The 24,685-nt window shown below is 50.0% G+C and overlaps 1 protein-coding gene across 2 annotated transcripts; it reads right to left on the reverse strand.

Annotated features, from left to right (window-relative positions):
• Window positions 1-3,141: 3,141 nt before the first annotated feature.
• On the reverse strand, window positions 3,142-24,685 carry Syndig1l (synapse differentiation inducing 1 like). 2 transcript variants are annotated; one of them, XM_021202583.1, is made up of 4 exons: window positions 24,380-24,685; window positions 5,399-5,873; window positions 4,077-4,217; window positions 3,142-3,924 (listed from the first exon to the last, which is right to left on the reverse strand). In XM_021202583.1, the coding sequence occupies exons 2-4, from the start codon at window positions 5,810-5,812 to the stop codon at window positions 3,766-3,768; spliced, it is 714 nt and encodes a 237-aa protein (XP_021058242.1). In that variant the 5' UTR covers window positions 5,813-5,873; window positions 24,380-24,685; the 3' UTR covers window positions 3,142-3,765. The 2 variants fall into 2 exon arrangements, with proteins under 2 accessions (XP_021058242.1, XP_029396874.1); XM_029541014.1 differs by lacking the exon at window positions 24,380-24,685 and adding an exon at window positions 22,611-22,719.

Below are 24,685 nucleotides of genomic sequence, written 5' to 3' on the forward strand. Positions count from 1 at the left end.
CCTGCTGGGTGTTTATAGTGAGGAAAATAATTGGTAATATTTGCACAGATGTGCCGGCACTGCAGCTCATCACAGGCACCTTTACCCAGGGGACTGCCCCAGCCCCAGCCCCCCAGTCTCTCTGCCAGTCAGAGGAACCAGCCGACAGCCCTGGGCCTCGGGCAGGAGGCTCAAGCAGGGCTGAGAAGCAGGAGGACTGAAGTGCCCCAGGCATGCCAGAGGCAGGACTCATCCAGAGTGGGGGGCGGGGGCGGGGAGGAGAGTGGTTGCCTGTGCTCCAAGGACTCTAGGACAAGCCCAGGCTCCACACAATAGGCCCTTCCCAGCAGGGGAAGCCCCCAGAGTCCTTTCTCACCCCATCATCTTTGGTAGACCCTGATTTTGTATCTGAGGGTAGGGATGGCAGGGAGAAGGCTGTGTGGAGGATGGGGTGGGGGCGGGGAGGGGAAACCCATAGACTTGGGTTGGAAGCACTAAATCACACTGGCAAGGGTGGTGTGTGTCTATATGAGGCAGCCTGAGAGACAGTCTTAAGAAAGAAGGAAAGAGAGTTAGGCAGCTGTAGTGTTTGCCTTTCAGCCTTTAATCCCAGCACCGGGAGGCAGAGGCCAGCCTGTTCTACGGAGTTGAGTTCCAGAATAGCCAGGGTCTTGAAAACCCCCCAAAAGGCAGGGGTTGGAAAAAAGAAAAGAAAAAAAGAGGAAGAAGGGAAGAGAGAAAGGAAAGAAGAAGACAAGGGACGGAGGATACTGGAAGCCACTGTCTCTATTTCTCTCTTCTCAAGGCCCACAAGCATACTGAAAGATGGGGAAGGGATTGGGTGTTGTCTGGGCTGTGAGGCAGCCTGCCTAGTTAGGCCTGGGGTCTTGAGCCAGCCTAGAGAAGGAACTGGGGGGAAGGGCAGAGCTGGGGGAGAAGCCTCAACATCCTTCTTGGGCTCTTGAGCATTCACGTTCCGCGTGCAGTCTGCATGGTGCATGGCTGGACCTGTTGGTAGATGTGTGTATATGCAAATGTGTGCACACATGGATATGAATGTGCATATGTGTTGGGGGTTCGGTTTCCTCGAAGCGAACCCTGAGAAACACTCAATGGGGAGCCACTTCAGCCGGTACAGGAGAGCAATGGGAAAGAGGGAAGCCGCCAGTGAGGACCATTGGTTACCAATGAATTGCTTTGGTAAAAGGTGGAAAGGTGGAAAGGGGTCCTACTGGGTGGGAGCTAGGGGCATTATGCCTGGACTCCAACACAAGGGGCAAGACATCAAAGCCACTCCCCCACCCACTCCCACCAGGCACTGAGGGAAGGTTGGTCACCTCTCCAGTGCTTTCAGCTTGACCTGCCCCTGGGCACGTCTCACCAAGTCACAGAATGCAGAGTGGGCAGAGGGATCTGGGCAGATGTTGGCACACCCGCTCAGGGTGGTGCGACACCCTCAGGACTTTCAGATGGCTCCTGTAGAGGCTGGCCTCAGCTGAAGAAAGCTAGCTCTTTCAAGGTCACATTCCCTTCTGGGTGGCCCACAACCAGTGACTGAAGCAGGGCCTGGCTCCGTGCCCTATCTTGTGTCAACCCTGAAGAGCACCCTGGTCCTACCCTGGATTGGTCAGACTGTTTATCTGGACTGCCCCTGGCAGCCTGGCCTCTCCCTATTCCCAGACCGGCTACCTCCCTTCCACAAATAATCCCCACATGCTAATTTCTCGTCTAAGGTCTCTGGCTCATGGAGAACATACGGTTGTGCCCAGAGCCCTGTCATATATATGGATGCCCATAGTGGGTAGGATATGTGTAGCATACTTCCCCAGGTCCTTCTAGACACAGTGACTTTGAAGCCAGGCCAGGTCCTCTGCTAAGGGCAGAGAGGATATTGGGAATTTAGCGCTGAGGCTGGATCCTGAGGCATGCATGACGTCCTTTCCACACTTCCCAGGGACAGCTCTGGGAACAGAAGATGTGGGAGATCCAAAAATGGACAACTGGGCAATGGGACCATTGGCACACCTTACCCTGCCTGTGTCTATCTCCTGGGAGTTCCAGGCAGCCGTGTAGAGCACACACTGTTCCCCCTCTCTCCCTTCCTGACCTCCAAGGCTCTTACACTCGAGAGAGCTTTTTCTGCATGCTGCTGTCTTGTCTTACCTTGTTTTGCTTAAGTCAAATGCAATCCATCAACCTCCATGCCAGCTTCCCCCAGGCGAGCAGTCTATGGGCCGCAGTGGCCTCTGGACCCTTTTTCTTGAGGTCCGTATGGAGACCCAGAACAAATGTCTTGGGACACACTGGGGAAGCTTGGGATACAGGCACAGGACAGCCCGAGGCCCCAGGTGGCACCAGGTGTTACAGAAAAGTTTATTACCAGGATAAATAAAGACAGTAGGGGGGCATTAAAACTGCAGGTGCGCAGAGAGTGGGGAGTGGGCAACCCCTGAAGTGAGGAAGGTGTGAAGGGAGGTTGTGGGGCTAGACGGGGCATGGAAATGGCCAGGTCCCCCAAATCGAGCACAATGGTCCATAGCTTAAGCCCCAGTGGGTCTGCCCTCCCATGGTACATGCCCTTTGCTCTTCACAGCTCTGAACACCTCTTAGTGCCTGGAGGTGGAGGGGGTTGAAAGCGGTCGTGTGTGGCGGTTATCAGTGAAGGTACCCAGGCCACATTACCACCACTGCCCCATCATTCTGAGATGGGGAAATATCTCAGGTGGAGAGAAAGGCGTGTCCTTCCTCCTAGGGGTTAGAAATGGCTGTAAAATTATTCCAGACTGGATACTCCAGGCAGGATCCAAGCATCCTGGGAACCTCCATGGGAGGCTCCGGCACACCCTGTCCACCAGCATGGAGCGTTATGGAGAAGCCAATCCCTTAGGCATCTGTCTATGTTCCTCCTCTGTCTGCATTCCATGCTCCCCAGAGTCCCTTCTCATCCTTTTCTGGATGAGGCTGGATCCAGGACCCTGCGCGCTGTAGCTGGGAAGTAACACTGCCCTTCTCTGTCTCCACGGGTTGGGTACCATCTCAGGGCCCTTCCAGCACAGCCCAGGATAGTGGGTGAAGAACAGGGGAAGTCACGTGATCCTGCAGTATCCCAGGCCTCTATCCTCTCTGTCACTGTATCTGACTCTTTTTTCTTCTTTTTTTTTTCTGGTACAGAAAAGCCCTAGCAACCTGCCCTCATTACAGAGCTCTCTGGCTCCATCTCTACCTGGGAGACACCACAGAGCGTCTTCCACAGTCTAACAGGGAGACATGCAGTACCCAGAGTCGGAAAGAGCAAGAGATGGCTGGGGGCCCATGGTTTTCTTTCCTGGTTGGAGGGTCTCAGGCCTTGAGGGGCTGGAGGGGGTGGGGCAGCTGCTCAAAATGTGCACAGGTGAGAACCTTCTTAACTGAAAAGTCTAGCCAGGTCCTTTATCCCTTGGGAATTCTTTTTCCTTCCTGGAGCCCCCTGCTCGTTCTGGGTGGGGAAGATGGCAAGTAGAGACTGAGCTGCCTATGGGGCAGAGGTCCTGTAGGGAGTGAGCAGGGTACACCAGGCTGGGCCTCTTGGACAACCCTGCTGCACCTGCTTCCCATCCCCACCCAGCCTGCTCCGGGACTGGAAAACAGTGGGCAAGAGGGCCCCTGTGTGGGCTGCAGAAAGGGAGGTCTCTCCTCAGCAAGCTATTGTCTCTGGTTCTCTTCAGGGCCAAGGTGCTCCAGAGACTACACAGTTCCGAGTTTTACACCGGTAGGCTGGGAGAGCCGGGATGATAGTCCTACTGAGCACTAGCCATGGCCATTCTGAGACATGTAAGCAGCTAGAGCTACCACCACAGCTACATAGAGACCGGCCCCCACCGCGATGGAGAGTGTGGCCAGAAAGAGAGCTCGGCGGGAGGTGGTGCCGGCCAGGCGGAAGTCCCCTTTGGAGATGGCCTTGCTGGTCTAGGGAGACAAAAGGTTGATATAAGACAATAGCCTCATGCAGCCCCCTCCCCCCCAAAAAAAACCCAGCCCAGTCCACCAGGTCCATGACCCCCATCCTGCAGGTGAGAGATGGGGCCGGGGAGGCACTCCTGGGTCCCCTGTATACTTACCCCCTGGGAGAAGTAGAAAGCTGCAATGCCCAGAGGCCAGAAGCAGCAGAGCATGGAGAAGAGAGTGAGTCCCAAGTGGTCCCTGGGAGGCAGGGTGAGGAAGGCGTCTTCACACTCACTCTCGCTGGAGGTCCCATCGCTCTGCAAGAGAGTGAGGTCTGCTGGCACAACCCAGGGTCTCAGAAAACCCTGGCAGGCTGACAAGAGTTGAAAACACCCGTGGGTCCTCGGGTAAAGGTGCCAGCCACCAATCCCTGGGACCCACGTGGTAGGCGGAGAGAACTGATTCCTACAGGTTGTCTTCTGATTCCCACACATGGGCTGGTGACTGTAATACAGTAGATGATAGCTATAGATAGATAATAAAGTATGTAGTTTTTGTTGGTGGTTTTGGGGGTTTTTGAGACAGGGTTTTCCTGTGTAGTCCTGTCCTGGAACTTGCTCTGTAGACCAGGCTGGCCTTGCCCTCAGAGATCTTCAACCTCTGTCTCCAAGTGCCCAGAGCTAAAGGGATGCACCACCACCACCTCACCAAACTCAGCAACAAAACAAGTACTACCCAGCAGGCAGATACAGAGCAAGCCTCCACTGCTGTTGAGAGCGGAGGCTGGCCTTGTCACTCTATGTCACGCCATCGAGAGCCTTTTCAGTGACCTGGTGAATGGTACTTTTTAGGAACTTCTCACCATGGAAGAACGCAAGTCTCTGAATCCAGAGATATTCATTCCAGGAGAGAGACTGGGGAAGATGGAAGATCAATGTTCTCAGTGCCTGAGGACCGGAAGATCAAGTTAACAAATGATGGGAGGGCTCACAATGAAAGACCCTGTCACTTTACAAATCACCTTGTAGGAGATATTAAATTACACAGAGCAATGTCGGAAAAAATCAGGTTATAAAGCCACATACTTTGTGGGAGAGAGGCAGAGAAGAAACATGATCAGCCCCCAACATAATCAAGTTATTTTCAAGTGACTAATAGTTGCTATTTATAATGGTTACTCTTTATCACTTGGGTGATAAAGCAAGCTAGAGCTCCTCCCTCCTCCTCCAATAGGGTAGCCCATGCTAGCCTTGAACTCACCAGGTAGCCAAGGCTGACTTTGAACTCCTGAAAGCTCTGTCTCCACCCCTAAAGTGCTGTGAATACAAGTTGCCTTCCTGCTTTTTTGTTTGTTTGTTTTTTGTGATGGGGTCTCACTGCATAGCACAGGTTGTCTTTGAAGTCTTTATATAGACCCGCCTCTGCCTCCTGAGTGCTGCGATTAAGGGCATGTGCCATCATGGCCAGCTTAGAATCTACATTTAAAACCGCTACTTACCTCCTCCTCCTGACTGTCCTCCTGGCCCTGCAGCTCCTCTTGAACCCCGTAAGACACCGTGTGGATGGTGACGTCCTCCTCAGCTTGACCAGGTTCTGAGCCCTCCTCTGCAGGTCCCACTAAAGGTTCCCTGGCTTCGGTGAAGCTGGTCTCACAGCTGCCTGCTTTGGGCTCTTTGACCTTGTCCCTCCCCAGGAGGCAGGTGGGCCGATACCAGGCCTCCACGGCCAGTTGCAGGGACCCTGGGTCTAGGAGCTGGTGGGCACGGGCAGGGCCAGCACCTCCTAGGAGGAAGGAATAAAGCTGTTCCTGGCAGGACCAGCCGGGCGGGGCCTCCGGGTAGGGGTAGGGTCTGTGGAGGTGGGTGGGGCTTCTTGGCAGCAGTGGGTTCTGTAGTTCACTCAGGCTCTCCATGGTTCCACAGGCCGGTCGCCAGGGAGGGGAGTCTCGGGTCGCCACGCAGTCTTCACAGAACCTGTCAGGAGAGCAAGAGAGGCAGTCTTAGAGGCCAGGCCCCTGGATACGTGGCCTGAACTCTGTCCTCCAACTTGGTCCTATGTGCTACTTTGCGGTTTGTTACCTGTGGGACCTTGAACTAGCTATTTCTCAGAGCCTCCGTTTCTCTGTCTGTGAAGTGAGGGTGGCAGTGGTATTCACTTCAGAAAGTTGGTTCAGTCATTTTTTTCCTTGGCACATGATCATTCAAGACTAGCTATATACCAGGCACTGTACCCAACACTGGGAATACTGCATCGGGAGAGGCCAAAGTCAGGGGAACGGGAGAAGTGTATCTGCTGGTCTTCAGGAGTTTAATCCAGGGCAGAAGACAACTCTAAAACATCGTTGTCTACCCTGAAGGAGAAGCACAGTGCTTGGCTGCGCGTGGGCTTAAGAAGTGCAACCGGCAGAACCGACAGAGAGGCAGGAAAGTCTGAGACGTGGAAAGCAGGTAGACGAGATGAAGGGATGGGCACATAGCCTGCATCTGCATGCTGCCCAGTGGCCTGTGTGTCCCAGGCTCAGTCCTTGGTGTGGGCGGAGATTGTGGAACCGCTTTAGAGGCGGGGCCTAGTGGGAAGTTTTAGGTCATGGTGAGTGTGGTGTTCAAGCGGATTCTGAGAGGCTGTCTCTCTTGCCTACTCGTTTTTTTTGTTTTTGTTTTTTTAACTTCCTGGCCCCTGAGCGGGAACTAGATCTTAGCCTGAAATCTCTGAAGGAGTCAAAACAAGACTTTATTCTTCTTAAATTGATTATTGTATTTTTATTATTTTGTTTTTGTTTGTTTGTCTCAGCACCAGAAAGCGTATTTCACACTGTGGGAGGAATGTCAGCAAAGGTCCTGTGGCTGGACAAAGGACGGCAGGGATGAGATTCTGGGAGAGGGCTGATGTGACTCAAGGCACAGAAGAGGGCTTGAGGGCCGAATGTGCAGCTCTGCTAAGGTCTAAAGGGCTGTAGACACTCAGCAGGAGAGATGGATGGGATCTGGGTCCTGAAGTGCTTTCTAAGCTGCCCATGCAGAAGGCTTTGGAGAGGGTCTAGCCCTAGCCCGACTCTGAAAGCATACTGATGCTTTTTTCTTAATATTAATTATTATTATTATTATTATTATTATTATTATTATTATTTTGAGACAGGGTTTCTCTGTGTAGCCCTGACTGTCCTGGAACTGGCTCAGTAGACCAGGCTGGCTTCAAACTCAAGGCTCTGCCTGTCTCTGCCTCCTGACACACTGCACTTCAATGCAGATTAAAGGCATGTGTCACCACACCTAGCTTTAAATATTTGTTTTAAGATTATTATTTTGCTTGCTTGTTTTTTTTTTAAGTTAAATTATTTTATTTGAGAAAAGAGGTCGCACGAACCCTGCCATTCTTTGGGAGAGGTGGCATCAACGTCCAGATCCAGTGGAACTTGAACATGTGAACGGCACCACTGCAAACAACACCACGAATTCATGGACACGAGGAACTTTAAGATTATTATTATTTACTGTATATATATATATATACAGTACATATGTATATATATATGTACATGTATATGTATATATGCACAAACATGCAAGCCCTTGAGATGGCTAAAAGAAGGCGCTATCCCGGAAGGCTGGAGTTACAGGTGGTTGTGAGCCACTAGACATGGGTTCTGGGAACTGAGCCCTGGTCCTCTGTAAGAGTAGCTAGTCACCTATTCAGTATCCCACCCCCATCCCTTTATTATTATTATTATTATTATTATTATTATTATTATTATTATTATTATCAATATTATTAAGACAGGGTTTCTCTGTGTAGCCTTGGCTGTCTTGGAACTCGCTCTGTAGACTAGGCTAGCCTTGAACTCACAAGAGATCTGCCTGCTCTGCCTCTGGAGTACTGGGATTAAAGATGTATACCTGCTGCTTTATTTTAAGACTGTGTCTTACTACGTTGCCTAGGCTGACTTCAAACTCACTATGTAATCCAGGCATGGAGGCTTACTTACACCTGTAAACTCACCACTCAGGTTTGAGGCCCGCCTGGGCAACATAGTGAGAACTTGTCTCAAAACAAAAGAACAGAGCAACAGCAAAACCCACGACAGAACAACCAAACAACTAAAGACTCACTATGTAGCCGAAACTGGCCTTGAAATCTTCAAGTCCCAACCCCCTGCTTCCTGGGTGTGCACAAACACTCCTGGCTCATTAGGATGAGTGAAGTTTACTGTGTCCAGGTAAACTGAGGCCACTTGAAGCTCCCTGGTGACACAGGCCTGTTATTCCAGCTATTTGGGAGGCTGAGGCAGGAAGACCACAAAGTTCAAGGTCCACCTAGATGACAGAGATACTGGGGAATTCAGTGGCAGAGCTGAAGAGAAGGGTGCAGGCGATATTACAGGTCTTGAGGTAGACGGAACTGGGGTTGAAGCAGGGTTTATTCTTAAATCTGTGTTTAGCTTGTGCAGGGGGTGTTTATGGTTACAGCTCTTGACAGGGAAGGGTGCTTTTCCTGATCTCCCACAATGTAGTTTTAGGATGAGCACTTTAGGCTAATCTGCTCTCTGAGATCCTGCAGATCCTGGGGGCTGAAGTCTGCTTCCGTGCACAGCAGGAAGCACACAGACCCAAGGCTCAGATTATGGATGCACTGGAGGACTGCCTTCCCTCCCTCCTTCACAGAAGGTTGGCTGAAGGGAAGAGAAAAGCCACTGAGTATGTCTACACAGATCCACACACTCCAGCAGAGAGGAACAGATGTGGAGAGAGGGGTGAAGCAGCCTCAGGGACTTCCATACTTTCGGGATGGTTCTGGTGTGACTTGCCCTGGGTTTTGGTCTGAAGACATGGATCCCACCTCGGCTTTGATGACTCTGGTGAACTTGCAAGGCCCTGGGTATCATCGCCCACAAAGGCTGGATGATGCTGGGCAGTGGTGGCCAACACCTTTAATCCCAGCACTCGAGAGGCAGAGGCAGGTGGATCTCTGTGTGTTCAAGGCCCAACCTAGTCTACAGAGCAAGTTCTAGGATAGATAAGACTACACAGAGAAATCCTGTCTCAAACAAACAAACAAACAAACACCCCCAAAACCAATAAAAGAAAAGAAACGATGATAAGCCCTTCCTATCTTATGAGGTTGCCTTCAGGATTCAAGATGATGCATGGGAGATGCTATTTTTAAATTTTATTTATTTATTTTATATGTATGACACACTTGCACATGTACAGCACATGCATGCCTGCTGCCCATAGAGATCAAAAGAGTGTGTCAGATCCCCTGGAACTAGAGTTATGGATAGCTGTGAGTCACCATGTGGGTACTGGGAACTGACTTGGGTTCTCTGGAAGAACAGCCAGTGCTCTTACCCACTGAGCCATCTGTCCAGCCCCAGAGGCTGCAATCTTTATTTCTGGGCTTCAGGACTTGTCTTCACCCACTGGGGCCTTCCTGACTTCCCAGCTGCCGGTCTGCTAATGATAGAAGAAGGGAAAGTCTAGGGAGAGATTTCTGTTCCCAGGGCTGAGCTTATCTGATCCCATCCCCAGTCCCAGCCCCCACCAAGCATTCACCACCAATGCCTGGGAAGGAGACATTTCTAAGTCTGCCCCCAGGGGACATGGATGGATTCTGGAGAGATGGTTCTGGAGTATTCTGCAGATAGAATGGCCCCAGGAGCAGTGGCTGGGTAGTGAACTGAGAGCGAGTACATGGAGGAGAGAGGCATCGGGATGTGGGCAGGGCACTGTGGGCATGTCCGAGAGGTCTTAGGCTTCCCTGGCTGACTCGTCATTGGGGAGGCACGGGCTGATACCTACATGAGGGAAACGGGATGAGAAGAGGCTGCCGTGGTGCCGAGCCCCTGGGAGTTCTGCACTGAACCTGGAGCTAGAGGAATGTCTAATGAAGAGTAAGAAAGCACAGCAGACAGCGCATGTGGCCCAACAGGCCAGCTCCGGACGCAGAGCGGGTACAGGTGTGCTGGGGTGAAGGGCTGCCGTGTGCCTGTGAGCTCCACGAGCTCCACGTGACTGTCACCCAGTTGTGACAGGAGCTTCCCAGTGTGGTGATGGAGCACGAAGCTCGGGTTGGGATGTAGGTTCAGATCACAAATGCGGGGCCTCATTCTTCCTCCCTGGGATTCCAAAAAGCAAGGAACCCTTGGATTACAGTGATGGAAACAAGGCTCCTTCCTGGTGGCAGGGAACGGGAGTGCCCAAGGTCTATGCTTGAGCAGCTCTGGGGAGATTTCCCAGCAGGCCCAGTCTCTCTAATTCCTGAGGAAAGCTATCCTCCTGTCTCCCAGGGTTGGGAGTCAGATACAATGGGAGCCCATTCCTGGTCTGTCAGCCTTTTCTGAACTTTCAGGTTTCCCTGAGCTCACCCACAAAGGGTTGGGGGAAGTGCCCACAGAGGGCAATTGTAGTGCCAACATTTTACGATTCTGTAGCTCCATGGAGCCCCACAGGAGGGGCTCCTGTTAAGGTAGGAGATAGGCATACACATTTGGAGCCTAGTGAGGTACACCATCCTGATTTTGCCATTCTGCCATTGCCCAGTGGGCAAGTTGAGTGAGGTGAGAGAAAAGCCAAACATCTGCCTTGGGCAGAGAGACAGGAGAGCCATGAAGTTGGCTCTACCTTCCCAGCTCCACCTGTGCCACCCTAGTCCGTCTTATCTCTACCTATGCCTCCGACAGCCAAGGACATAGCTCCCAGAGGACCCTCAGTCTCTTCTCTAGATAGTCTTAATGGATAGCCCCTGTGTCCAGAGCCTCCAGGGCCTCAGCCAAAGCAGCGCTCTGCCTTTCTTCTTGTGGTTGAGGTGTGCAGGGGCCTTGAGGAAGAGTGGGCAGCCCCAGGGCATTTAGAACCGCTGCATACATCAAACTCACGCCTGTCCTAACCTCTGTAAGCCTTGGCAAGTCTCTGCCCTTCCTTTTCATGGCCTCTCCTTCCCCCCAGAAGGGATGGAGAGATGCCCGAGACCATAAGGCCATTCTCAAGCCCAAAGCAGGCAGAAGCAAGTGACTCTGGCTCACTCTCCACTTCCCAGCCGAGCTGAGCTAACTACAGCCTTCTTGGAGTCCCTCCCTCCTCCTTGTGCTCTGAGGGGTTCCTCCAGTCCCCCAAGCAAGGCTTGTCCCCCTCATGCACAAAGACTTGTGATTTTTTTACACAGCAAAAGAACAAGAAGTCACTTGAATGTCTAAGAACTGGAAACAAGTTCAATAAACGATGACATACAACCAGTGGTGAAGGCCTCTGAACAGGTTCACAAAGAATAATGACGTGAGGAAAACGCTCCTTGCCCGGCCCAATGAGAAGGAAGACAAGCAATTGGTGCGAGAAGCCATCTCCACTCTGCCGAATGCCAACAGTGATTAGCGCCTGCCTGGGGTGGGAGCACAGGTGATTTTCATTAAATTCTTCATGTCCTCTTTTTTTCCTGTTTCCCATATCTGTCTGTCTGTCTGTCTGATCTATCATCCATCTATAATGAATGTAAATGTAAGTTTACTATTTACAATCTAAATCAGAAACAAAACAAAACAAAACAAAACAAACTTGAGAGCTTAGATTTCTTCTGAGCCAGATTACCTAAAATCCACCCAGGGCTAAGAGTTCCGTCTGGGTTTGTGGTTGAGCGCAATATTAGATAGAACCTCTCCCTGCCCACACTCCTCCCTAGACTTCTGCTTTGGAAAAGTCACTGGTGGGTGGTTGCAGCCAGGAGTCATGACTTTATACAGCTCATGTCTGCCCTCCCACCTCACCCCTGCCCCCAACTACAAGGTCACTAACAGAGTTCAGGGTCTCATCCCAAGAACCCTACTCCAAGAGTCCTTGGTGGAAGAAAAGATAGCGGACCACCAAGCTTTCTGTGCCATTGACCTGGCTGAGCCTTTGGCCTGCCTTTCTGTGTTCTTGTTCTCCAGGGTAAGCGACCGCACCAGAGCAGTTCTCATGACCACCGAGTGGTCCTGGTCTTACATGAACTGAGTGTGCCTTCTAGACACTAGTGTGGTGTGCCTGCAGGTGAGTGTGTGTGTGTGTGTGTGTGTGTGTTTGTGCATGTACACACATATGTACTGTGCTCCAGAGGGCAGGCATGAGAACACCTGGGATCCTGAAGTTCCTATAATTACATAGTTGGAGTTGTGAGTCTGGATGCTTGCTGGCAAAGGAAAGTGGGGAGAAGGTGTTTCAGAGAAAGCCACGCCCTTGGGTTGTCTCCTGTACTGAGAACTATCCGAGCCCCGAGGTTAAGGCTTTGCATGCACAGGCCAAAGACAGGAAACCATGCAGAGGTCCCCAGAGTCCAATTACAGTCTCCTGTGATAGGTGCAGAGCAACAGTAGACATCCTAATCCAGAAAATGTATGGGAGAGTTAGGAGAAGCTGACTGTAAAAACTCGGCTCAGTTGTTCCCTGGAAGTCTATTGGGAGAAGAACAATAACTCACACTTATTGAGCTTTTTACCACGTGCCGGGAACCAAACTGTTCTGAGAGCTCATTTGACTCTGTAATTCTGATGGGAGCACAACAATAGGGGGTGGCAGCTGAGGAGCACTTTCTCTTCCAGCTGTGACAGACTGTGAGTGTCACATTAAACTGCCAACAATAGCTAGGAAAGCTGGGGTGGGGAGAGACTCGAGAAGGCCTTGAAGAATCATCAAGGGTTGCCAGGATTTGGGAGGCTGCAATACCAAGATCGCAGAGGCAAGGGAGACCCAGAGAAGCCCTGAGTTTCCCTCTGGGACCTTTCCTGCTGTGTGAGGGGCTGGCTCAGGGTATGACGAGAAAGGGGACCTCAGTGAGCACCCCACATTTTCCACTGTCACCTCGATAAGACAACACTTCTAAAGCAGGGACAAACCTGAAGCAGATCAGCCTTCATGCAAGTTGAGGCCAAGCTTGGAATCAGGGACCTCTCGCTGGGTTCTGGTGACCTGCACAAGGCCACCGCTGTTGGCCTGAGCAGCCGTTCTCAGGTTCTAGGAAAGGGCTGGCCAGTTCGAGGGTTGCTGAGAATCAGACTCAGGGGTTTATGCATGCTAGCCATATACTCTGCCAAGTAAGCTCTAGCCTCAGCAGCAACTTTTTGTTTGTTTGTTTGTTTGTTTTCTAATGTAACTGGGACTTGAACCTTAAGCATATTTGTCAAGTGCTCTACCACTGAGCTACAGTCCCAGCTCTGAATTTTTGTTTTCAATTATTTTGTGTGCATGTGTGTGTGTGTGTGTGTGTGATAGTGGGTTGCCTAGGCTACCCCTGAACTTTAATCCTCCTGCTTCAGTCTCCTGGGTATGGCGGGGGCATACCTGTGGTGCTAACAGTTAGGAGCTGGGGACAGGAAGACTTCAGGCTACATAGTCTGAAGCTAGCCTAGGCTAGAGGTCTTGTCTCAACAACAACAACACCACCAACACCACCAACAACAAAGTTAGACTGTGTCCTGTGTCAGTAACTACAGTGCCTGAAGTGGGACAAAGATAGTCGTGCATTTTAGTCCACTCAGGTGGAAGTCTAGCTGGGTGAGGTGGGAGGTGCCTGCAGCCCCGGCAACTGGGAGACAGAAGCAGGAGGATCAGGTGTTCAAGGGCATCCTCAGCTACAAATTTAATTCAGGGCCAGCTTGAGCTACAGGAGACCTTGTTTCCCCACACCCTTTCTGCTCCGCAGACCCCACACACAAAAGGTTGATATTATAATAGAAAGCAGATCAATGGTTGCTACGGGCCGGGCAGGGGATGGGCACCCAGAAGGGGTCCAAGGACTCTTTGAAGTAATAGGATTGTTTCTTATCTCGACTTAGGGGTCGTCATATGAGTGAACGTAAGTATATGGAGTTTATATCAAATATATGTATATATACATTTTAAATTAAAAAGGCAAATGTATTCCATAAGAAGATAACATAAGTGTGGTGGCACAAGCTTGAAATCCCAGCATGAGTTCTAAGCCCCTGCCAAGTGCTTCAGATGCAGTAACTAACTCATTTAACTATCTTCATGCATGGGAAAACTGGAGCCCAGAGAGGCTAACAGGTTTTCTAAGAACACACAGCTGGTGAGCGGTAGAGCCTGCTAAATCTGTCTGGCCAGAATACATGCATTTAACTACTAAGCAAATACCTCCTCGACCAGGAGGTGTGTGTGTGTGTGTGTGTGTGTGTGTGTGCACGTGCACACGTGTGTGTGTGTGTGTGTGTGTGTGTGTGTGTACATGTATGTGTATGTGAGAACATGTTGACTTGGGTGCCAATTCTTGCTTTCGCCCTGTTTGCAACAGAGCTGGTTTGTTGCTTGCCTCTGTGTCTGTCCCACTAGCTGTCTTGAGAGCTTCCCGGGACTCTCCAGTGTCTACGTCCCATGTTCCTGTAGGAACACAATGTCAAATTGTACATGACAGTTCTGAGTTCTGGGGATTTGAACTCACACCTTTACCCACTGACCCACCTCCCAGACCCCTGTTTGTCTTTGAGACAGGTCTGGATAGGTTGCCAAGGCTCTCATGGAACTTGTGATCCTCCTGACTTTACTTCTGTCAGGGCCAGCTCTATGAACTGTATCTTAAAACCTTGCAACAAAGACAGTGTGGGGGCACATACCTGTACTTCCAACATTCAAGAGGCTGAGACAGGAGACTTTTGAGTTCCAGGCCAGCCTGTACTACACTGAAAGACTCTACAAATGGACAAAACAAAAAGCAGCAAAGCTGATTATTATTGCTTCCTACTTTTCATACAAGAAAATCACAGCCCAGGAAGGTTAAGAAACATAGGCGGAGTGAAGGGAATGGGCCTGTATTTGAACTCAGGTTTGATATTTGTCCAAAGCCTGGGTGTGTCTGGACACACCTATGCCCTGGGAGGCAGGAAAATAAGAGGAGAAGGGGAGCTAACACCAGAGTCATCAGGGAAGAGAAGAAGAAATGGGACCTTTAAGGAAGCCAGGGGCACACACCTTTAATTCCAGCAGTTAACAGGCAGAAGCAGGTGGATCTTTGAGTTTGAGGCCAGCATGGTCTACAGAGCGAGTTCCAGGACAATCAAGACTACACAGAGAAACCCTGTCTCAGAAGAAAAAAAAAAAGATGAGGATCTTGGGGGTGACTTGGCAGCCCAGGGAGGAAAACCTTTGAAGGCCTGGATTCCAATAAATTCAGAGCTATTATGAGGGTCCTGAGGGTCCTGAACTACCAGCCACCATTTCTCAGTGCATCAGGAGAGAAAGCGGGAAAGAAACACCAGGACTTCCGAGTGGCAGAAGACTAAACAAACGTGACTACACTCCAGGGAAAAGGTAAACTCTTTAAGAGCAGGCATCAACTGCAGCACCTTCCAGCTGGTAACACATAAACTGCTTGGCCAACTGTGGAGTGCTCTGACTATGGTAGCTGTTGGTAGAAGGTTTATGCCAGATTGATGGCTTTTGGCCTGTAAGCAAGAGAGCCACGAAGTGAGCTTGGTGTCATTAGCTGCAGCTCGCTAAATCTGCCAGAGAAGGGAGAAAGCCAGGCACAGGGACAAGGGCAAGGTGAGCTGAGCCAAGGCACATGGAAAACACCACTTTCTGTTTGTTTCAGCTCAGTAAACTTAACACAATTGATCATCTCCCACACCACTGTCTCCATCAAGCTCCTCATTCCTCCCAGCTGCTGTTGGTGGCTGTTTGTTTCTGAAGGGTCACATCTGGTCCAAGCTGACCTGAAATCACCGTGTAGCTGAAGCTGGCCTTGAACTCCTAGCATTGGCCTCTGCCTCCTGAGTACTGGGAATATGAGAATGTACAGTCATGCCAGCCTCTAACACCTCTAAGCAAACCATAGTCTCCTTCATGGGAAACTGACAGCGTAGGATGGCAAGATGGCTCAGTGGGTAAAGAGGTTTTCTGTCAAGTCTGATGACTCAGTTCAATCTCTGGGATGCACACAGCAGACGGAGACAAACAACTCCTGAAAGTTACCCTCTGACCTCCACAGGAGTGATGGCACAGACATTCCTGCCTCCTACCCCAAATAAAATTAATACCACGAAAATTTAAGAATCAATCAAATCAAGGGGCTGGATTTGTGGTTAGGTTCATAGTTACCTAGGATGCGTGAAGCTCTGGGCTTGCCTTCAGAACTCCATGAACCAGGGTGGTAATGCTGTAATCTGAGCACGGCAGAGGTGGAGACAGGAGGGAAGATCAGGAGTTCAAGAGGATCCACAGATAATCTGGGATATAGTACCCTGTAGCTATGTGACAGAGTGCTTGTCTAGTGGGCACAAGAACCCGAGTTCAACCCCCCCCAGCATCAGGAGAAGAGAAAGGAACAGCAGAAGAAACTGGTTGCCAAACTTAGCAGCAAGTCTCTGACACCCTGCCAGAACGAGTTTCCATGCCTGCCCCTCCTCTTGGTCTGAGATTGCTGAGACACGCACAGAACACAGCGACAGTGAAGTGTGACTTGCGAGGCTAGCCTGCGGAAGGCTGTGTGGCCTCGCCTTCAGTTCATTCACGGGGGGGGACACTCCCTTGGAACCTTGAGCTGTCCTCTAGTGGTACTTGGACTGTATGTGGCCACCATGCCAGAGAGGCCATGTGTGATGTGAGCAGGGGTTCCAGTCGACAGACCCTGGGGCCATCCTCTCTGTCATCAGTAAGACAGACACCAGGCATGAGAACTAAGCCGCCTTAGGCTCGCTGAGTGTGCCCATCTGTCGCCAGGTGAGCTCTGTCAGTACCACATGGAGTAGATGAGCGTAGTGCTAGCTCTGCCTGAGTGTCTGACCCGGCAAAGTCAGTTGTTTAAGCTGCTGTGTTTTGGGGGTGGTTTAGGGAGCAACAGATACCAAGGATATATTCCTTGGTGCCTCTAAGCCTTTCAGTTTCTGTCTCCATCTCTCCTCCACTTCACAGCCATGTTTCTGGGAAGCTCCACTCACATGCTTTAGCTCACAGCTTAAAGGCCACTTCCTTGGGAAGGCTCTCCCTGCATCCTCGGTTTAGCTTTTGGTTCCCTGGTTATCGGCACTCCACCGCTCCGCGTTCTTCCTCTCAAAGTGCTTATCACAGTCTCTATTTATATACGTGTGATTCCTTGATTAGTGTCTTTCTCCCTCACCAGATTGTAAGCTCCAGAGGGGTGGGGACTGGGTATGTCTTGCTCATCCATATATTCCCTTGCTTGATGTATAGTAGGCACTCAAGAGAGAGCCTCATGAATGAGAGATGGAATTCATGAGCACGAGAGCTAGCTGTACTGTATCATACTGAGACTCCTTGGTAAGAACGGACTTTCTAGGGCCACAGAAATGGATCAGTGATTAAAAGCAGCTGGGCACAGTGGTCTGTGCCTTTAATGCCAGCACTTGGGAGGCAGAGACAGGCAGATCTCTGAGTTCAAGGCCAGCCTGGTCTACAAAGCTAGTTCCAGGACAGTCAGGGTTACACAGAGAAACCCTATCTTTAAAAATACACACACACACACACACACACACACACACACACNAGAGAGAGAGAGAGAGAGAGAGAGAGAGAGAGAGAGAGAGAGGCTTTTCTGAAAGGCCCACAACAGTCTATCAGTCTATAATTTTAGGTTCAGGGGCTCTGATACCTTCTTCTGGCCTTCATGGGAACAAGGCACACAAATGCTACACAAACATACACGCAGGCAAAAAAAAAAAAATTAAAATGAAAAGAAAATGCTTTCTAGGATCTGGGATAGAGGGCATGCACCTGCCAGAGACACACTCAGTTCTGCACAATAAACATGTCGTCTTGGGCAGTTACTTCAGGTGACTTCTCAGGATCCAAAACTAGACAGGAAGTAGCACCCGCTGTGGGGAGGGGTGTACAGTACAGAGTAGCAAGCACAAGGTTTATATGGAAGGCAGGAAGCTGGGCAGCTGCACACTGAGGGCAAGGGACCTCTATCCTGAGATGGTGGGAACTAGGAAAGGCTTATAGTGGGACCTTGCTTAGTGAGAGGGTGGGGGCGGGGGTCTGACTATTATAGCTTTGATTTCAGTCAAAATAAATAAGATATGGAATCAACCAGTAGAGAATACAGAAAGAGAATATGTTATATAGCTAGGTGAGGTGGCTCATGTCTGTAATCATGTTAAATAAAATAAGGTATAAAAGAAAGATCAGTAAACCAAATACTGCATGTTCTATCTCATATATGGCAGCTTAAAAACAGTTGATCTGAATGCAGAATTGTGAGGTATTAGAAGCTGGAAGGATAGGGGTGAGTTGGATGATAGGTACCAAACATAGATAAGAGGGAATCATTTCCCACACGCCACCACACAGTGGGATTACAGCTCATAACAACCCACCACTCATTTAATAAAGATCCAGAAGCGAGGGTCTCCAAAGCTCCAGACATGGAATGGCAAGGAGATCCATGCTGAAAAATCATAACATATTAATGGAAAGGGAGGGAGGGGGCGGGGTGAGGGCGTGATGGGGCAGAGCGGAGGGAGAAGTCATATCTCAAGAGGGAAGCGATGGGAGGAGAACTAGGTAGGGTTGTGGTTAGCTAGGAGAGAGAGGATGGAATCCACAATAGCTTTAGGTTTCTGGCCAGGTAAAGACTGGTGTGAGAAGCACAATGTGAGTGCTCTTGGTTTGAAAGGGCAGCTGGGAATAAAAGCTAGTTCTGTTTCTTCTTCAGCTTTAGGGTCTGGAGAGACAACTCAGTCACATGCTTGCTGTTCTTGCACAAGGACCTGAGTTCAGATCCTTAATGCCCACATAAAGAGCAGAGTCACTTAGTGGCATGCCTGCAGCCTTAGTGTTAAGGGATAGACAGGGCCCAAGAGCTCAGTGCAAGGCAGCTCAGCCTAGCCAGTGAGCACCAGGTTCCATGAGATAACTTGTTTAAAAAATAATGCAGAGATGAATCGAGGAGGATGCCCGATATCAACTTGCCAACTTCTGGCCTTCTGGCCTCCGCCTGCTTTTGTGCATACCCTAACACACTTGCATTCACACACACGACACATCATGAGCATGCACAGGTACACACACACACACACACACACACACACACACACACACACACAGGCTGATCCAAATAACAAGATGTGTGACTTTAGAATAATAGAATAGCTAGGTGCAGTGGGACACACCTTTAATCAGGAGGCAGAGTGAGGGGGAGCACTGCTGTTTCAAGGCCACTCAGGGCTAAAAAGTGAGACTGTGTCTCAAAAAGAAGAAAATAAGAACAAAACTAAAACAGAATGACATCTCTGAGTTAAAAAAAAAAAATCCCCAATAGATAAAGAACAGATTATCCTTGATGAAGAAGCCTTTGGAATTCTGCAGCCCCAGAACACCAGAGGTAATGGCAACTCCCAGTCACTGGAGCTGTCTATGGAGAAAAACTGTCCAGGGTAAGCCCAAACCCGACGTTCATAAGCTGGACCAAAAAGGATAAAGGAAAACTACTGTAGGAAAGTAAAGAGGATGATTAATGAACAAAGAATGACCAAAGAAGATTCCAGAATCATTCGAAATCCAGAAAGGAGTCTCACAGTTTTTAAGATTCCCTATCCTCAGGGAGATGAGCAGATCATGTCTCTAAAGCAGCAAGAGACTGCTATGAAAAAGGAGCCCTTCACAAACATCTAAGGTTTTGAAACAAAGTAATTCTCTGAATGTTGGGAAACTGCAGAGGAGAGATTGGGTAATGGAACGGCCATTATCTTAAAAGATAATGTTAATGGAATTCCCCAAGACAGAGCAAAAAGTCAAAATATGGCACATATGTAATAAAACTGAGATGTGGCAGAGAATGTTAGGTCTGATGCTCGAATAACATGACGTTGAGAAAGACACAGGAAAGACTAGAGAAAGAAAAAAACAAACAAACAAAAAACCCGAGGAAGAATCACAACGCAGTGGGCACACTATGATATGATCATTACAGACTCAGTTAAAAAACAAAAAGAAGAAAGAAAAAAGGATCCAGAGTTTCAGGACAGTCAGGGTTGTGCAGAGAAAACCTGTCTATGACAACAAAAACAAAACAACCACCACCACAGCAAAAAAAAGATAGATGTCGAAGAAAATGTTTCCTGAGAAAACTCATAATTTTTAGACTGTGAAGAACTCCTATGTCCTAGACTGGAGAAACAGGGTGGAGAGTAGTTGGTGAGTCTGGTCTGAAAGCGTCTTGGGATGCAAGGATAGAATTCTGCCTGTTACCGGATGTATGAAATGGGAGGCCGGGTGGTGGTCTGAACCGGTGAGCTTTGAGGGCCATCCACGGACTTTGGAGAGAAAAGAGAGAGCAGAGGGAAGAACCAGAAAGGAGAGGACAGAAGAGGGACGAATAAAGTAGCTTGGGTGTCTTTCTGCTTCTTTGAGAAGTGTCTTAGTTGCTGTCTTCCAGGGAGAATCAATCGATCTAGCAGCATAGCACCCAGGGCTCCCGTGGGCAAGGGTATTCCCTCCCTACATGCCTTGCGGCCGACAAGGTGAAGCCTGCCGGGGAAGACTATGGCGGGGCCACTACTCAAATGATTCCATTTTCAGGTGGAAATAAATCAAATCTTCACTCATGATGAAACAAACCATCTCTCCAAAGACAGAGCTCATTCGAAACCACTTACAACAACTGTTCTCAATCTGTGGGTCTCGACCCCTTGGGGCTCAGACGACCCTTTCACAGAGGTCGCCTGAGCCCGTTATATAACACAGATGTTTACATTATGATTTGGAACGGTGGTTAAATTAAGTAGTAAAATTACAGGTATGATGTAGCAACAAAAATAGTTCCATGATTGGGGGTGCGGGTCACCACAACATGAGGGACTGTATTAAAAGGCGGCAGCATTAGGAAGGCTAAGAACCACTGACTTAGAAGCAGATGGCGTGTTAACAATGGGAGATAACGATAATGTAATACTCTCACACCCTGCTTGGTTAATGAGGGGTGTGAGTAGGATTTTGGGGTGAAGGTGGCAGTCAGTATAGGAGAAAGAAAATAGGAGGTGAGACTCATATAAAAAACGGGCATGGTCAAGTCTTTATTGCTCCCAGCCGTCCATGGGAGACCCCGTGTAGGATGCCAGCGGGACATCTGCGCGAGGACAAAGACTAGGAAAGGCACGTCTCATGAATTCGGATATTCCTGCTTCCCTGAACGAAGCCTGCTCCTTCTCTGTCTCACCTTTCTGGGACCCAGAGATGAACTGGCCTTTGAATCTGAAGGTGATTAATAATGTCCACGTCTGCAGACATTCTTTGACTCTGACACTGTTTGAATGTCATAGAGAAGAGATTTGCATGTATGTCAATGTCTCAGCTTTTCTTCTAAACACACACACACACACACACACACACACCATTTCTTTTCTTTTTGTCCCCCATGAGACAGAGTCTTGTCATGCAGCCCAGGCTGGCCTGGAATTCACTATGTAACCCAGATGGGCCTCAAGTTTCTGATCCTCCTGCCTCAGTCTTCCATGTGTTGAGGTTACAGGTGTGCCGCCTCTGTATACCCTATTGCTTTTATTAAAAAAAAAATTAATGTTTATGTTTTATTTTATGTGTGTACGTTTTGCCCGCATGAATGTGTGCCTTGGGTCTCCTGGAACTGGAAGACAGTTGTAATTTGTCGTGTGGGTGTTGGGAATGGAGCCTGGGCCCTCTGAAAGACCAGGACGTGCTTTTAACCACTAAGCTATCTGTCCAGTCCTGTATACCCTATTAACAACCATGTTTCATTTACTCGTTCTCACACCTATCCTAAATAACTAAGGTCACACACACACACACACACACACACACACACACACACAAAACATACCATTGCTGACTCCTGTCCTCCCTCTGAGGGGGAAGGGAAGGAGGGGGCACAAGGGGGGCACAGGAATCAGCTGATGGATAGCTTTCCCTGGCTGGAAGAGGAAGAAGATGGTATCTGCCTGAGTGACTACAGGAACCCTGAACCCTGAACCCTGCAGGCCCTGGGGTAGGTGTGGATGCCCACACATCTGGAGATGGAGGGGCACTGCATTTTCCTCTGCCTAGTAGCAGGCTAGAGTTCTCCCACAGACCCATCCTGGAGAAAGTAAAACCCCTTTCCTAGCCCGTGGTTTCTCCTGCCGCTGTCACTTTGTTATGGGGGTTAGCGACTGTCCATTAACTCCAGAGAGCTGATTCTTGCCAGTGCCGCACCAACAGCTGGGAGCCAGAAAGCACTGACGTGGGGGAGGGACCAGCCCCCACCCTGGCTGGGCACTCAGGGGAAGTAAGAGAGGTCACTGGCACGGCTTAGTCAGCTCTACCCGAGTGCCAATTAGCTAAGGGTTTTCTGAGCGTTGGCTGTGCCTTCCACAGTTGAGGGAAAATGATTGTAAGAGAAGCTCATTTTTATTTATTTATTTATTTATTTATTTATTTATTTATTTATTTATTTATTGTGAAAAGTAAAATAGAATTCTCTCCACAGGGGTGGATCTTTCCTATCCATCTTTTAGTCTTCCTAGGAGGGTCTCTGGGAAGGGAGGGTCAAGCCCCTGGCCCACTATTCTTTGGTGGGGTAGTTCCTGGCCTCTTGGCTTGGAGGCTAAGGTACTACCTTGGTCACTCCATATACACTGTAGTTTTCCTTGAGAAATAAGGAAAACAGGACTGCCAAGTGTGTAAGTGACCTTTCCTGCTTCTTCTACTTTTCTTCCACTCCATTCATAAAGTCCACTTCATCCCAGAAAGGCATTAACTTACTTGTCAGGCCAGGTTAATGGAAGTGGCACCCTGTATCCAAGGAGGAGAACAAACTGAGAAGCTTGTGGCTTGGGCCAGCCTCGGAGAGCTCCAGAGAACACGAGGCCCTGGGAATCTTAGGGCTCATCTGTTTCCAGCCTCTCCTGTTACGGATGAGAAAACGGAAGGAAAGGCACCTGCCCAAGACAGTCAGGCAGATCTGTAACCAAACCCGGGGCCCCTGATTTCCCGTCAAACACGTTGACTGATAGATTTTCACAGTTCATCCCTGTGTTTTACAGCCAATTACCGAGTCCTTCCTATGTTCCAGGTGCGGTAGGGGGAGGGAAGCACAGAGCCTAAAACAACACAATCCCTGTTCTAAGGAGCTATTTTCCCTAGATCTGCAATTCTTGGAGAAACATAAAAACAAAAACTATGAGTCAGACTCTCGCCCTATATTATCTCCTATAGGTGTTGATGGAGGAAGGGGGCAGGAAATCCTCTTATTTCCTGGAGATTTATGAGTTGTACTTCACTGTTTCTGAGACTCCTTAGAGGCTGCAGGCAAAAGGAGCCAAGGCTGGACTGCAGAAGAGGAGTTAAGGGTGGCAGTGAGCAGATCACTGTTAGCAGGCCCGACTATAGGACCAGGACAGTGAGAGGAGCTCACTGCGGGGAGATGTCTCTCCTGGCATCTCAGAACAGTTTCCTGAGGTGGGCAGATGCCAAGGGTTCTTATCCTCATCTTAGGGATGAGGAAACTGATATTTATAAGCTTGGAAAACTGATGCCAGGAATTAGAAGCTGCCGACCAGAGCCTTTTTGACCTCTGGGGGTGCAGAATTGAGGGTGGGAGGGTGCCGGGGAGCCAGTCTGAAACCCGTGGTCAGCCACAGCAGTGAACTAGTCTACCTCTACGCAGTTTTATTTTCACGGGTCCGTTCTGCCACTCAGAGAACTCTGCACTGAAGAACTGGAAGCACTGGGGGCACTGGAAGCACTTTGCAGGCCTGAATGAGCTCATGCTACATACTCTTGCCAGAGAGAGAGAGAGAGAGAGAGAGAGAGAGAGAGAGAGACTACCAAATGGAAGCTCTGTCGGGGTCATCAGCACTCAGGCATATAATAGAAAACCAGATCCGGGTCCACTACTTTGTCCTCCCAAACCAAGCAGTGTGATGCAAACCCGGCCCCTTTTCATGAGGAAGAGGGTCACAGAGGATAAAGCTGAGAAACCTCTGTCACCGTTTCTTCTCCTCCAAAGACGCGTATCAACCAGTCCTGAGGAGATAGACACCCCCTGCCTCCATTTCCCTGTCCCAAGGGCTATTCTAGGGCAAGGAGACCCAAGAGCAAAGAGACCATAGCTTCTCCAGTCACTCTGGTGACCGGGCTTGGATGGGAGGGAATAGCTGAGTGAAATCCACTCCGATTTGACCAATGTCATGGAATCTTAGTGGAGACTGATACTAAGGAGTCTGGGAGACTCGCATCAGTGTTCCTGTAATCAGTAGGCAAGGTGTCTCAGAGCTGTCTCAGGTCAGGGCCAAGGCCTGGAGGTACAGGGGCAAGGTGCCCAGGTGCCTATCACAGTCTGGATGCCTCAAGTCTCTCCTAGAGTCACCCAACAAGGAGGTGAAGAGTGGGGCTGGACCTGACCAGAGCTCTGAAGGAGTGCGAGGACCTGTAGGGGTTGGAGCTTCAATGCTGCTAGGCTTCCCCAACATTCCCCAGCCCTCTCGGTGCCTAGCTCTGCGCTCCCGCTGCGCCCCCAGACGGCTCCTTACCTGTCGCTCTGCGGGCCGTCCCGCCTCCTCGCGGGGCTCGGGGACCGGGCATGGGCCGGCGAGCAACGGCGTCCCCGCCTCGCAGACGCGGTGGAGCTTCCAGGAGAGCTCCCTGCTCCCGGCCCGCGTCCCTGCCGCTGTCGCCGCCGCTGCTTCAGCACCGTGGACAGCGCCCGCCCGCCCGCCGCCGCCCCGCGCGCCCTACACGGTCCCGGGAGCCCCGCATCCCGGCTCCGCCGCGCTCAGCTCTCAGCCCGGCCCGAGGCGGTTCCGCGCCGACTTGGGGGAGCGGCGAGGAGGGTCCCC

The sequence above is a fragment of the Mus pahari genome, chromosome 7 (genome assembly GCF_900095145.1).
Source record: "Mus pahari chromosome 7, PAHARI_EIJ_v1.1, whole genome shotgun sequence".
Taxonomy (NCBI): domain Eukaryota; kingdom Metazoa; phylum Chordata; class Mammalia; order Rodentia; family Muridae; genus Mus; species Mus pahari.

Excerpts from the sequence above, each read along its gene's own strand:
- Syndig1l (XM_021202583.1), bottom strand. The coding sequence starts at position 5,812 with ATGGAGAGCCTGAGTGAACTACAGAACCCACTGCTGCCAAGAAGCCCC. Across the intron at positions 4,218-5,398 it reads AGGACAGTCAGGAGGAGGAG|AGCGATGGGACCTCCAGCGA; the intron begins GTAAGTAGCGGT and ends ACTCTCTTGCAG. Across the intron at positions 3,925-4,076 it reads CTTTCTACTTCTCCCAGGGG|ACCAGCAAGGCCATCTCCAA; the intron begins GTAAGTATACAG and ends TTGTCTCCCTAG.